Here is a 15431-nt window from a genome sequence, read left to right on the forward strand (position 1 = left end):
CAGATCCACTCTTTATATTGTACAGATGTTCATGATCACAGCGCTACATTGTTTAATAATAAGACATGCTTGTATCCAGCAACACACACACACACCCTACAGTTCAAACACGGCATAGAAAAATATACATTTGAGCTCTAAACAGTGTCGATCTGAGTCTGCGCGGGGCATGAACGCGCGGTTATGAGTTAATGATCATCATAACTCTGAGGCCGAATCTAAGGTGCGAACCCTGGGGCTTCTGGGAAGGGCTGAGGTCCCGTTAGTGACGTGTGTCGTCAGCACACCGGAGAGCGCAGCGGGGGAGGGCTAGCGGGGGAGGGCTAGCGGGGGAGTGCTAGCGGGGGAGGGCTAGCGGGGGAGGGCTAGCGGGGGAGTGCTAGCGGGGCAGGGCTAGCGGGGGAGTGCTAGCGGGGGAGTGCTAGCGGGGGAGTGCTAGCGGGGGAGGGCTAGCGGGGGAGGGCTAGCGGGGGAGTGCTAGCGGGGGAGTGCTAGCGGGGCAGGGCTAGCGGGGGAGTGCTAGCGGGGCAGTGCTAGCGGGGCAGTGCTAGCGGGGGAGTGCTAGCGGGGCAGGGCTAGCGGGGGAGGGCTAGCGGGGGAGGGCTAGCGGGGGAGGGCTAGCGGGGGAGTGCTAGCGGGGCAGTGCTAGCGGGGCAGTGCTAGCGGGGGAGGGCTAGCGGGGGAGGGCTAGCGGGGGAGGGTTAGCGGGGGAGGGCTAGCGGCGATGGCATTCAAATGGTTGTAAAGTGCAAAAAGATTTTGGCAACAGTCCGTCTTACAACGTCTAGCATCTCCCGCGTAACGCAGATCATCAGATCATCACTTCACATTCATCATCAAAGGTCCACAATAAATAAGTGTTAGGAAGAGGAAATCCAGAAGCGGGACAGGACGTCCGCCGCGGAGCACTGGGGGCGGAGCTTATCGAAGACCGCGTATCACAGCGCTAGTTCTCCAGAACCCCGCCAGTAATCACGCTAACGGAAAGAACGGAGGCTCACTATTGGCCCACGCTGGTCATGTGCCGCTGGCCAATGGTGAGCCTCCGTTCTGATGTACGTTCTGACTTTATTCAATAAAGTTGTTATTTTTGTTTGTGAGCCGCTAGTCTTGGACTATTGTAAACAATCAAACTTTCTGGGCCGCGAGTTTCCATTAGAGAGACTGACGGGTGGAGAACTAGCGCTGCAGAAGCGCCTCAAACACTGAGTGAACACACACACACACACACACACACACACGGTCGCTCTAAGACGTCTTGTTGGCGGTGGAGCCGAACTTGCCGTTCTTCGGGATCTTGTTGCCGGAGCTCTGCGGCGCCTTCTGCTCGTCCCCCGTCAGCAGAGCCTTAATCTCCGACGGGATCTTCCCCTGATCCATCGCCAGACACCACTGCTTATACTGGGAACACACACACACACACCACTGCTTATACTGGGAACACACACACACACACCACTGCTTATACTGGGAACACACACACACACACCACTGCTTATACTGGGAACACACACACACACACCACTGCTTATACTGGGAACACACACACACACACCACTGCTTATACTGGGAACACACACACACACACCACTGCTTATACTGGGAACACACACACACACACCACTGCTTATACTGGGAACACACACACACACACCACTGCTTATACTGGGAACACACACACACACACCACTGCTTATACTGGGAAACACACACACCACTGCTTATACTGGGAACACACACACACACACCACTGCTTATACTGGGAACACACACACACACACCACTGCTTATACTGGGAAACACACACACCACTGCTTATACTGGGAACACACACACACCACTGCTTATACTGGGAACACACACACACACCACTGCTTATACTGGGAACACACACACCACTGCTTATACTGGGAACACACACACACCACTGCTTATACTGGGAACACACACACACCACTGCTTATACTGGGAACACACACACACCACTGCTTATACTGGGAACACACACACACCACTGCTTATACTGGGAACACACACACCACTGCTTATACTGGGAAACACACACACACCACTGCTTATACTGGGAAACACACACACCACTGCTTATACTGGGAAACACACACACACCACTGCTTATACTGGGAACACACACACCACTGCTTATACTGGGAAACACACACACACCACTGCTTATACTGGGAAACACACACACCACTGCTTATACTGGGAAACACACACACACCACTGCTTATACTGGGAACACACACACACACACCACTGCTTATACTGGGAACACACACACACCACTGCTTATACTGGGAACACACACACACCACTGCTTATACTGGGAACACACACACCACTGCTTATACTGGGAACACACACACCACTGCTTATACTGGGAACACACACACACCACTGCTTATACTGGGAACACACACACACACCACTGCTTATACTGGGAAAACACACACCACTGCTTATACTGGGAACACACACACACCACTGCTTATACTGGGAACACACACACACACCACTGCTTATACTGGGAACACACACACACCACTGCTTATACTGGGAACACACACACACCACTGCTTATACTGGGAAACACACACACCACTGCTTATACTGGGAACACACACACACCACTGCTTATACTGGGAACACACACACACCACTGCTTATACTGGGAACACACACACCACTGCTTATACTGGGAACACACACACACACACCACTGCTTATACTGGGAAAACACACACCACTGCTTATACTGGGAACACACACACACACCACTGCTTATACTGGGAACACACACACCACTGCTTATACTGGGAACACACACACACCACTGCTTATACTGGGAACACACACACACCACTGCTTATACTGGGAACACACACACACCACTGCTTATACTGGGAACACACACACACCACTGCTTATACTGGGAACACACACACACCACTGCTTATACTGGGAACACACACACCACTGCTTATACTGGGAAACACACACACACCACTGCTTATACTGGGAAACACACACACCACTGCTTATACTGGGAAACACACACACCACTGCTTATACTGGGAACACACACACCACTGCTTATACTGGGAAACACACACACACCACTGCTTATACTGGGAAACACACACACCACTGCTTATACTGGGAAACACACACACACCACTGCTTATACTGGGAACACACACACACACACCACTGCTTATACTGGGAACACACACACACACACACCACTGCTTATACTGGGAACACACACACACACCACTGCTTATACTGGGAACACACACACACCACTGCTTATACTGGGAACACACACACACACCACTGCTTATACTGGGAAACACACACACCACTGCTTATACTGGGAACACACACACCACTGCTTATACTGGGAAACACACACACCACTGCTTATACTGGGAACACACACACCACTGCTTATACTGGGAAACACACACACCACTGCTTATACTGGGAAACACACACACCACTGCTTATACTGGGAACACACACACCACTGCTTATACTGGGAACACACACACCACTGCTTATACTGGGAACACACACACACCACTGCTTATACTGGGAACACACACACACACCACTGCTTATACTGGGAAACACACACACACCACTGCTTATACTGGGAAACACACACACACACACCACTGCTTATACTGGGAAACACACACACCACTGCTTATACTGGGAAACACACACACCACTGCTTATACTGGGAACACACACACCACTGCTTATACTGGGAAACACACACACCACTGCTTATACTGGGAAACACACACACCACTGCTTATACTGGGAACACACACACCACTGCTTATACTGGGAAACACACACACACCACTGCTTATACTGGGAAACACACACACCACTGCTTATACTGGGAAACACACACACACCACTGCTTATACTGGGAACACACACACACACACACACACACCACTGCTTATACTGGGAACACACACACACCACTGCTTATACTGGGAACACACACACCACTGCTTATACTGGGAACACACACACCACTGCTTATACTGGGAACACACACACACCACTGCTTATACTGGGAACACACACACACACCACTGCTTATACTGGGAAAACACACACCACTGCTTATACTGGGAACACACACACCACTGCTTATACTGGGAACACACACACACCACTGCTTATACTGGGAAACACACACACCACTGCTTATACTGGGAACACACACACACCACTGCTTATACTGGGAACACACACACACCACTGCTTATACTGGGAACACACACACACCACTGCTTATACTGGGAACACACACACCACTGCTTATACTGGGAACACACACACACACACCACTGCTTATACTGGGAACACACACACACACCACTGCTTATACTGGGAAACACACACACCACTGCTTATACTGGGAACACACACACCACTGCTTATACTGGGAAACACACACACCACTGCTTATACTGGGAACACACACACCACTGCTTATACTGGGAAACACACACACCACTGCTTATACTGGGAAACACACACACCACTGCTTATACTGGGAACGCACACACCACTGCTTATACTGGGAACACACACACCACTGCTTATACTGGGAACACACACACACCACTGCTTATACTGGGAACACACACCACTGCTTATACTGGGAAACACACACACACCACTGCTTATACTGGGAAACACACACACACACACCACTGCTTATACTGGGAAACACACACACCACTGCTTATACTGGGAAACACACACACCACTGCTTATAGTGGGAACACACACACCACTGCTTATACTGGGAAACACACACACCACTGCTTATACTGGGAACACACACACCACTGCTTATACTGGGAAACACACACACCACTGCTTATACTGGGAACACACACACCACTGCTTATACTGGGAAACACACACACCACTGCTTATACTGGGAACACACACACCACTGCTTATACTGGGAAACACACACACCACTGCTTATACTGGGAACACACACACCACTGCTTATACTGGGAAACACACACACCACTGCTTATACTGGGAAACACACACACCACTGCTTATACTGGGAAACACACACACCACTGCTTATACTGGGAACACACACACCACTGCTTATACTGGGAACACACACACACACCACTGCTTATACTGGGAACACACACACACACCACTGCTTATACTGGGAACACACACACACACCACTGCTTATACTGGGAAACACACACACACACCACTGCTTATACTGGGAAACACACACACACACACCACTGCTTATACTGGGAAACACACACACCACTGCTTATACTGGGAAACACACACACCACTGCTTATACTGGGAACACACACACCACTGCTTATACTGGGAAACACACACACCACTGCTTATACTGGGAACACACACACCACTGCTTATACTGGGAAACACACACACACACACACACACCACTGCTTATACTGGGAAACACACACACCACTGCTTATACTGGGAACACACACACACCACTGCTTATACTGGGAACACACACACACCACTGCTTATACTGGGAACACACACACACACCACTGCTTATACTGGGAAACACACACACACCACTGCTTATACTGGGAAACACACACACACACCACTGCTTATACTGGGAAACACACACCACTGCTTATACTGGGAACACACACACACCACTGCTTATACTGGGAAACACACACACACACACCACTGCTTATACTGGGAACACACACACACACCACTGCTTATACTGGGAAACACACACACACCACTGCTTATACTGGGAAACACACACACACCACTGCTTATACTGGGAACACACACACACCACTGCTTATACTGGGAAACACACACACACCACTGCTTATACTGGGAAACACACACACACACACACCACTGCTTATACTGGGAAACACACACACCACTGCTTATACTGGGAACACACACACACCACTGCTTATACTGGGAACACACACACACCACTGCTTATACTGGGAACACACACCACTGCTTATACTGGGAACACACACACACCACTGCTTATACTGGGAACACACACACACCACTGCTTATACTGGGAACACACACACCACTGCTTATACTGGGAACACACACACACACCACTGCTTATACTGGGAACACACACACACACCACTGCTTATACTGGGAACACACACACACACACCACTGCTTATACTGGGAAACACACACACCACTGCTTATACTGGGAACACACACACCACTGCTTATACTGGGAACACACACACACCACTGCTTATACTGGGAACACACACACACCACTGCTTATACTGGGAACACACACACACACCACTGCTTATACTGGGAACACACACACCACTGCTTATACTGGGAACACACACACACCACTGCTTATACTGGGAACACACACACACCACTGCTTATACTGGGAACACACACACACCACTGCTTATACTGGGAAACACACACACCACTGCTTATACTGGGAACACACACACACCACTGCTTATACTGGGAACACACACACACCACTGCTTATACTGGGAACACACACACACCACTGCTTATACTGGGAACACACACACCACTGCTTATACTGGGAACACACACACACACCACTGCTTATACTGGGAACACACACACACACCACTGCTTATACTGGGAAACACACACACCACTGCTTATACTGGGAACACACACACCACTGCTTATACTGGGAAACACACACACCACTGCTTATACTGGGAACACACACACCACTGCTTATACTGGGAACACACACACCACTGCTTATACTGGGAAACACACACACCACTGCTTATACTGGGAACACACACACCACTGCTTATACTGGGAACACACACACCACTGCTTATACTGGGAACACACACACACCACTGCTTATACTGGGAACACACACACACACACTGCTTATACTGGGAAACACACACACACCACTGCTTATACTGGGAAACACACACACACACACCACTGCTTATACTGGGAAACACACACACCACTGCTTATACTGGGAAACACACACACCACTGCTTATACTGGGAACACACACACACCACTGCTTATACTGGGAACACACACACACCACTGCTTATACTGGGAACACACACACACACCACTGCTTATACTGGGAAACACACACACACCACTGCTTATACTGGGAAACACACACACACACACCACTGCTTATACTGGGAAACACACACCACTGCTTATACTGGGAACACACACACACCACTGCTTATACTGGGAAACACACACACACACCACTGCTTATACTGGGAACACACACACACACCACTGCTTATACTGGGAAACACACACACACCACTGCTTATACTGGGAAACACACACACACCACTGCTTATACTGGGAACACACACACACCACTGCTTATACTGGGAAACACACACACACCACTGCTTATACTGGGAAACACACACACACACACACCACTGCTTATACTGGGAACACACACACACCACTGCTTATACTGGGAACACACACACACCACTGCTTATACTGGGAACACACACACACCACTGCTTATACTGGGAACACACACACCACTGCTTATACTGGGAACACACACACACACCACTGCTTATACTGGGAACACACACACACACCACTGCTTATACTGGGAAACACACACACACACCACTGCTTATACTGGGAAACACACACACCACTGCTTATACTGGGAAACACACACACCACTGCTTATACTGGGAACACACACACACCACTGCTTATACTGGGAACACACACACACCACTGCTTATACTGGGAACACACACACACACCACTGCTTATACTGGGAACACACACACCACTGCTTATACTGGGAACACACACACACCACTGCTTATACTGGGAACACACACACACCACTGCTTATACTGGGAACACACACACACCACTGCTTATACTGGGAAACACACACACCACTGCTTATACTGGGAACACACACACACCACTGCTTATACTGGGAACACACACACACCACTGCTTATACTGGGAACACACACACACCACTGCTTATACTGGGAACACACACACCACTGCTTATACTGGGAACACACACACACACCACTGCTTATACTGGGAACACACACACACACCACTGCTTATACTGGGAAACACACACACCACTGCTTATACTGGGAACACACACACCACTGCTTATACTGGGAAACACACACACCACTGCTTATACTGGGAACACACACACCACTGCTTATACTGGGAACACACACACCACTGCTTATACTGGGAAACACACACACCACTGCTTATACTGGGAACACACACACCACTGCTTATACTGGGAACACACACACCACTGCTTATACTGGGAACACACACACACCACTGCTTATACTGGGAACACACACACACACCACTGCTTATACTGGGAAACACACACACACCACTGCTTATACTGGGAACACACACACACACACCACTGCTTATACTGGGAAACACACACACCACTGCTTATACTGGGAAACACACACACCACTGCTTATACTGGGAACACACACACCACTGCTTATACTGGGAAACACACACACCACTGCTTATACTGGGAACACACACACCACTGCTTATACTGGGAAACACACACACCACTGCTTATACTGGGCAACACACACACCACTGCTTATACTGGGAACACACACACCACTGCTTATACTGGGAAACACACACACCACTGCTTATACTGGGAACACACACACCACTGCTTATACTGGGAAACACACACACCACTGCTTATACTGGGAAACACACACACCACTGCTTATACTGGGAACACACACACCACTGCTTATACTGGGAACACACACACACACCACTGCTTATACTGGGAACACACACACACACCACTGCTTATACTGGGAAACACACACACACCACTGCTTATACTGGGAAACACACACACACACACACCACTGCTTATACTGGGAAACACACACACCACTGCTTATACTGGGAAACACACACACCACTGCTTATACTGGGAACACACACACCACTGCTTATACTGGGAAACACACACACCACTGCTTATACTGGGAACACACACACCACTGCTTATACTGGGAAACACACACACACACACACACCACTGCTTATACTGGGAAACACACACACCACTGCTTATACTGGGAACACACACACACCACTGCTTATACTGGGAACACACACACACCACTGCTTATACTGGGAACACACACACACCACTGCTTATACTGGGAACACACACACACCACTGCTTATACTGGGAAACACACACACACCACTGCTTATACTGGGAAACACACACACACACACCACTGCTTATACTGGGAAACACACACACCACTGCTTATACTGGGAACACACACACACACCACTGCTTATACTGGGAACACACACACACACCACTGCTTATACTGGGAAACACACACACACCACTGCTTATACTGGGAAACACACACACACCACTGCTTATACTGGGAAACACACACACCACTGCTTATACTGGGAAACACACACACCACTGCTTATACTGGGAACACACACACCACTGCTTATACTGGGAACACACACACCACTGCTTATACTGGGAAACACACACACCACTGCTTATACTGGGAACACACACACCACTGCTTATACTGGGAAACACACACACACACACACACCACTGCTTATACTGGGAAACACACACACCACTGCTTATACTGGGAACACACACACACCACTGCTTATACTGGGAACACACACACACCACTGCTTATACTGGGAACACACACACACACCACTGCTTATACTGGGAAACACACACACACCACTGCTTATACTGGGAAACACACACACACACACACCACTGCTTATACTGGGAAACACACACACCACTGCTTATACTGGGAACACACACACACCACTGCTTATACTGGGAAACACACACACACACACCACTGCTTATACTGGGAAACACACACACCACTGCTTATACTGGGAACACACACACACACCACTGCTTATACTGGGAAACACACACACACCACTGCTTATACTGGGAAACACACACACACCACTGCTTATACTGGGAACACACACACACCACTGCTTATACTGGGAAACACACACACACCACTGCTTATACTGGGAAACACACACACACACACCACTGCTTATACTGGGAAACACACACACCACTGCTTATACTGGGAACACACACACACCACTGCTTATACTGGGAACACACACACACCACTGCTTATACTGGGAACACACACACACCACTGCTTATACTGGGAACACACACACACCACTGCTTATACTGGGAACACACACACACCACTGCTTATACTGGGAACACACACACCACTGCTTATACTGGGAACACACACACACACCACTGCTTATACTGGGAACACACACACACACCACTGCTTATACTGGGAAACACACACACACACACCACTGCTTATACTGGGAAACACACACACCACTGCTTATACTGGGAACACACACACCACTGCTTATACTGGGAACACACACACCACTGCTTATACTGGGAACACACACACACCACTGCTTATACTGGGAACACACACCACTGCTTATACTGGGAAACACACACACACCACTGCTTATACTGGGAAACACACACACACACACCACTGCTTATACTGGGAAACACACACACCACTGCTTATACTGGGAAACACACACACCACTGCTTATACTGGGAACACACACACCACTGCTTATACTGGGAAACACACACACCACTGCTTATACTGGGAAACACACACACCACTGCTTATACTGGGAACACACACACCACTGCTTATACTGGGAAACACACACACCACTGCTTATACTGGGAACACACACACCACTGCTTATACTGGGAACACACACACACCACTGCTTATACTGGGAACACACACACACCACTGCTTATACTGGGAACACACACACACACCACTGCTTATACTGGGAAACACACACACACCACTGCTTATACTGGGAAACACACACACACACACCACTGCTTATACTGGGAAACACACACACCACTGCTTATACTGGGAACACACACACCACTGCTTATACTGGGAACACACACACACCACTGCTTATACTGGGAACACACACACACCACTGCTTATACTGGGAACACACACACACCACTGCTTATACTGGGAACACACACACACCACTGCTTATACTGGGAACACACACACACACCACTGCTTATACTGGGAACACACACACACACCACTGCTTATACTGGGAACACACACACACACCACTGCTTATACTGGGAACACACACACACACACCACTGCTTATACTGGGAAACACACACACACACCACTGCTTATACTGGGAACACACACACACACCACTGCTTATACTGGGAACACACACACACCACTGCTTATACTGGGAAACACACACACACACCACTGCTTATACTGGGAACACACACACACACCACTGCTTATACTGGGAACACACACACACCACTGCTTATACTGGGAACACACACACCACTGCTTATACTGGGAACACACACACCACTGCTTATACTGGGAACACACACACACACCACTGCTTATACTGGGAACACACACACACACCACTGCTTATACTGGGAACACACACACACCACTGCTTATACTGGGAACACACACACACCACTGCTTATACTGGGAACACACACACACCACTGCTTATACTGGGAACACACACACACCACTGCTTATACTGGGAACACACACACCACTGCTTATACTGGGAAACACACACACCACTGCTTATACTGGGAACACACACACACCACTGCTTATACTGGGAACACACACACCACTGCTTATACTGGGAACACACACACCACTGCTTATACTGGGAACACACACACACACCACTGCTTATACTGGGAACACACACACACACCACTGCTTATACTGGGAACACACACACACCACTGCTTATACTGGGAAACACACACACACCACTGCTTATACTGGGAAACACACACACACCACTGCTTATACTGGGAACACACACACCACTGCTTATACTGGGAACACACACACACACCACTGCTTATACTGGGAACACACACACCACTGCTTATACTGGGAACACACACACACCACTGCTTATACTGGGAACACACACACACCACTGCTTATACTGGGAACACACACACACCACTGCTTATACTGGGAACACACACACACCACTGCTTATACTGGGAAACACACACACACAAGCTTCGGAATCAACGCTCACACCGATGACTCACTCGTAAAGAGTTCACTCGCTTCATTACTGGATGAATCAGTGTTTTTGAATGAATCTCTTGAGTGAATGATTCAATGACTCACTCATAAAAGGGGGTTGCATCCAAGATCACACTTTTCATTACTATATAGTGTGTGTGTGTGTGTGTGTACCATGTCCAGCTCCTCTCTCAGCGCACAGATGGCTCTTTCTTTACTGGAAACCAGTTCCTCCAGATACTGGTAGCGCAGCTTCTTCCGCGCGCGGCACTCGCGGGCGCTCTGCCGACTGCGCTCCAGCTTCGCCTTCAGGTCGATCTTAGCGGGTTTACGGCCGCGCTTCCCTGGCTTCTTCACTTTAACAGCCACCATCTGCAGATCACACACACACACACACACACACACACACACACACGAAGATCATCAGAACACACACACACACACACACAATGATCATCAGAACACACACACACACACACACACAATGATCATCAGAACACACACACAATGATCATCAGAACACACACACACACACCCCGATGATCATCAGAACACACACACACACGAAGATCATCAGAACACACACGAAGATCATCAGAACACACACGAAGATCATCAGAACACACACACACACGAAGATCATCAGAACACACACACACACGAAGAGCATCAGAACACACACACACACGAAGATCATCAGAACACACACACACACGAAGATCATCAGAACACACACACACACGAAGATCATCAGAACACACACACACACGAAGATCATCAGAACACACACACACACGAAGATCATCAGAACACACACACACACACAAAGATCATCAGAACACACACACACACGAAGATCATCAGAACACACACACACACACACGAAGATCATCAGAACACACACACACACGAAGATCATCAGAACACACACACACACGAAGATCATCAGAACACACACACACACGAAGATCATCAGAACACACACACACACGAAGATCATCAGAACACACACACACACGAAGATCATCAGAACACACACACACACGAAGATCATCAGAACACACACACACACGAAGATCATCAGAACACACACACACACGAAGATCATCAGAACACACACACACACAAAGATCATCAGAACACACACACACACACACACACACACACACGAAGATCATCAGAACACACACACACACACACACATCATCAGAACACACACACACACACACACACACACACACGAAGATCATCAGAACACACACACACACACACGAAGATCATCAGAACACACACACACACACACGATAATCATCAGAACACACACACATACACACACGATGATCATCAAAACACACACACACGATAATCATCAGAACACACACACACGAAGATCATCAGAACACACACACAAACACGAAGATCATCAGAACACACACACACGATGATCATCAGAACACACACACACACGATGATCATCAGAACACACACACACACACGATGATCATCAGAACACACACACACACGATGATCATCAGAACACACACACACACACACGATGATCATCAGAACACACACACACACACACACACACACGAAGATCATCAGAACACACACACACACACACACACACATCATCAGAACACACACACACACACACACACACACACACACACACGAAGATCATCAGAACACACACACACACACACACACACACACGAAGATCATCAGAACACACACACACACACACACACATCATCAGAACACACACACACACGAAGATCATCAGAACACACACACACACGAAGATCATCAGAACACACACACACACACACGAAGATCATCAGAACACACACACACACACACACACATCACCAGAACACACACACACACACACACACACACACACACACATCATCAGAACATGCATCATAAACACATTGAATTTAAATCAAAACTAAACTGCTCAGAACGTTCTGATGGTGTTCTCAAAACTCTAGAACAGAAGCATCGATCACGGAACGCTTTCCCAGAGACATTTTAGTTGGACGTTTTTTAAATGTAACTTGTTCCACAAGCGTTCAGAGAACATCAACAATAACGTTCCATAATATTGAAGAACGGCACATCGGAACGTCCCCTTAACGTTCACATAACCGAGAAGAACGCTTTAAAACATAACAAATGGACGTTTTGAACATTCAGGAATAACGTTTCCTAACTTAGTAAGAACGTTAGCAACTCGTTCTTAAACGCGTGTTTGTTAGCTGGGCGGTAAAGATAGAGTTGATCTTTTAAACCGTGATTATTAGTAATATTAATAAGATACTCAAAGGTAGTTCGGTGAATATTATAGCGCATTAATCGTGGTGTTAAAATAGTTATTTTGTTGACTAAATGATGTGACGTTAATCCAACATGCGTTTAATGTTCATGCGTTCCCATAACGCACCTTACTGTCATCCATCGCGTGTTCCACTCAGCGCGGGGGTTCGGTCGCGTTCTTATCCGCGATCATCCAACTCTACACGACTACACACACCGACTGATGTGATCAATCTCTTTATCAACGGAACTGCCTGTGTTTTTAGCCGAATGCTAACAGAGCTCTTCCGGTTGTGGCGCAGGGGACGCGCACCGCGCTGCATGCTGGGACCTGTAGTTTCCTCCTGATTTATGCACGCCGGACTACATAATGCTAGAAAGATCAACAGTTTACGTCACACGAGAAACTGGCATTACGTAATGCGAATGTGTGTATAGTGTTGCATCACGTGGGACAGACTCACACAAAACAGAGTCGTTTCAGTTTTGCATATTTGAATTACATCGAATAATTCAGCAGATTCATATCATATATTAATCAACGATATTTTCAATAGCCTACTGTTATGCTAAATTTAAATATTTAGTTATCATTATTATACTATTATTAATAATAATAGTAATGTCTATGTGTGTAATAACGTGTTATTACACTGTATACACAAACACACACACACACACAAAGACACAGTTACAGACACACACAGCTGCGGGGTTGTGTGATG

At 47.7% G+C, this 15431-nt stretch overlaps 1 protein-coding gene across 3 annotated transcripts in view; it reads right to left on the reverse strand.

The window, feature by feature from the left end:
• The window catches only part of crebl2 (cAMP responsive element binding protein-like 2), a 15881-nt gene continuing 450 nt past the window's right edge, over positions 1-15431 (reverse strand). For 2 of the 3 annotated variants that reach the window (XM_079622212.1, XM_079622211.1), the window contains exons 2-3: positions 12559-12756; positions 1-1401 (exon numbers count right to left, since the gene is read on the reverse strand). In XM_079622212.1, coding sequence (XP_079478338.1) covers positions 1249-1401; positions 12559-12756 — 351 coding nt within the window. In that variant the 3' untranslated portion in view covers positions 1-1248. Of the gene's footprint in view, positions 1402-12558; positions 12757-14833; positions 14997-15431 lie in introns of those variants that run through there. The other variant, XM_079622210.1, reaches the window with a different exon arrangement.

Source organism: Phoxinus phoxinus, assembly GCF_949152265.1.
Source record: "Phoxinus phoxinus genome assembly, chromosome: 9".
In the NCBI taxonomy this organism is placed as follows: domain Eukaryota; kingdom Metazoa; phylum Chordata; class Actinopteri; order Cypriniformes; family Leuciscidae; genus Phoxinus; species Phoxinus phoxinus.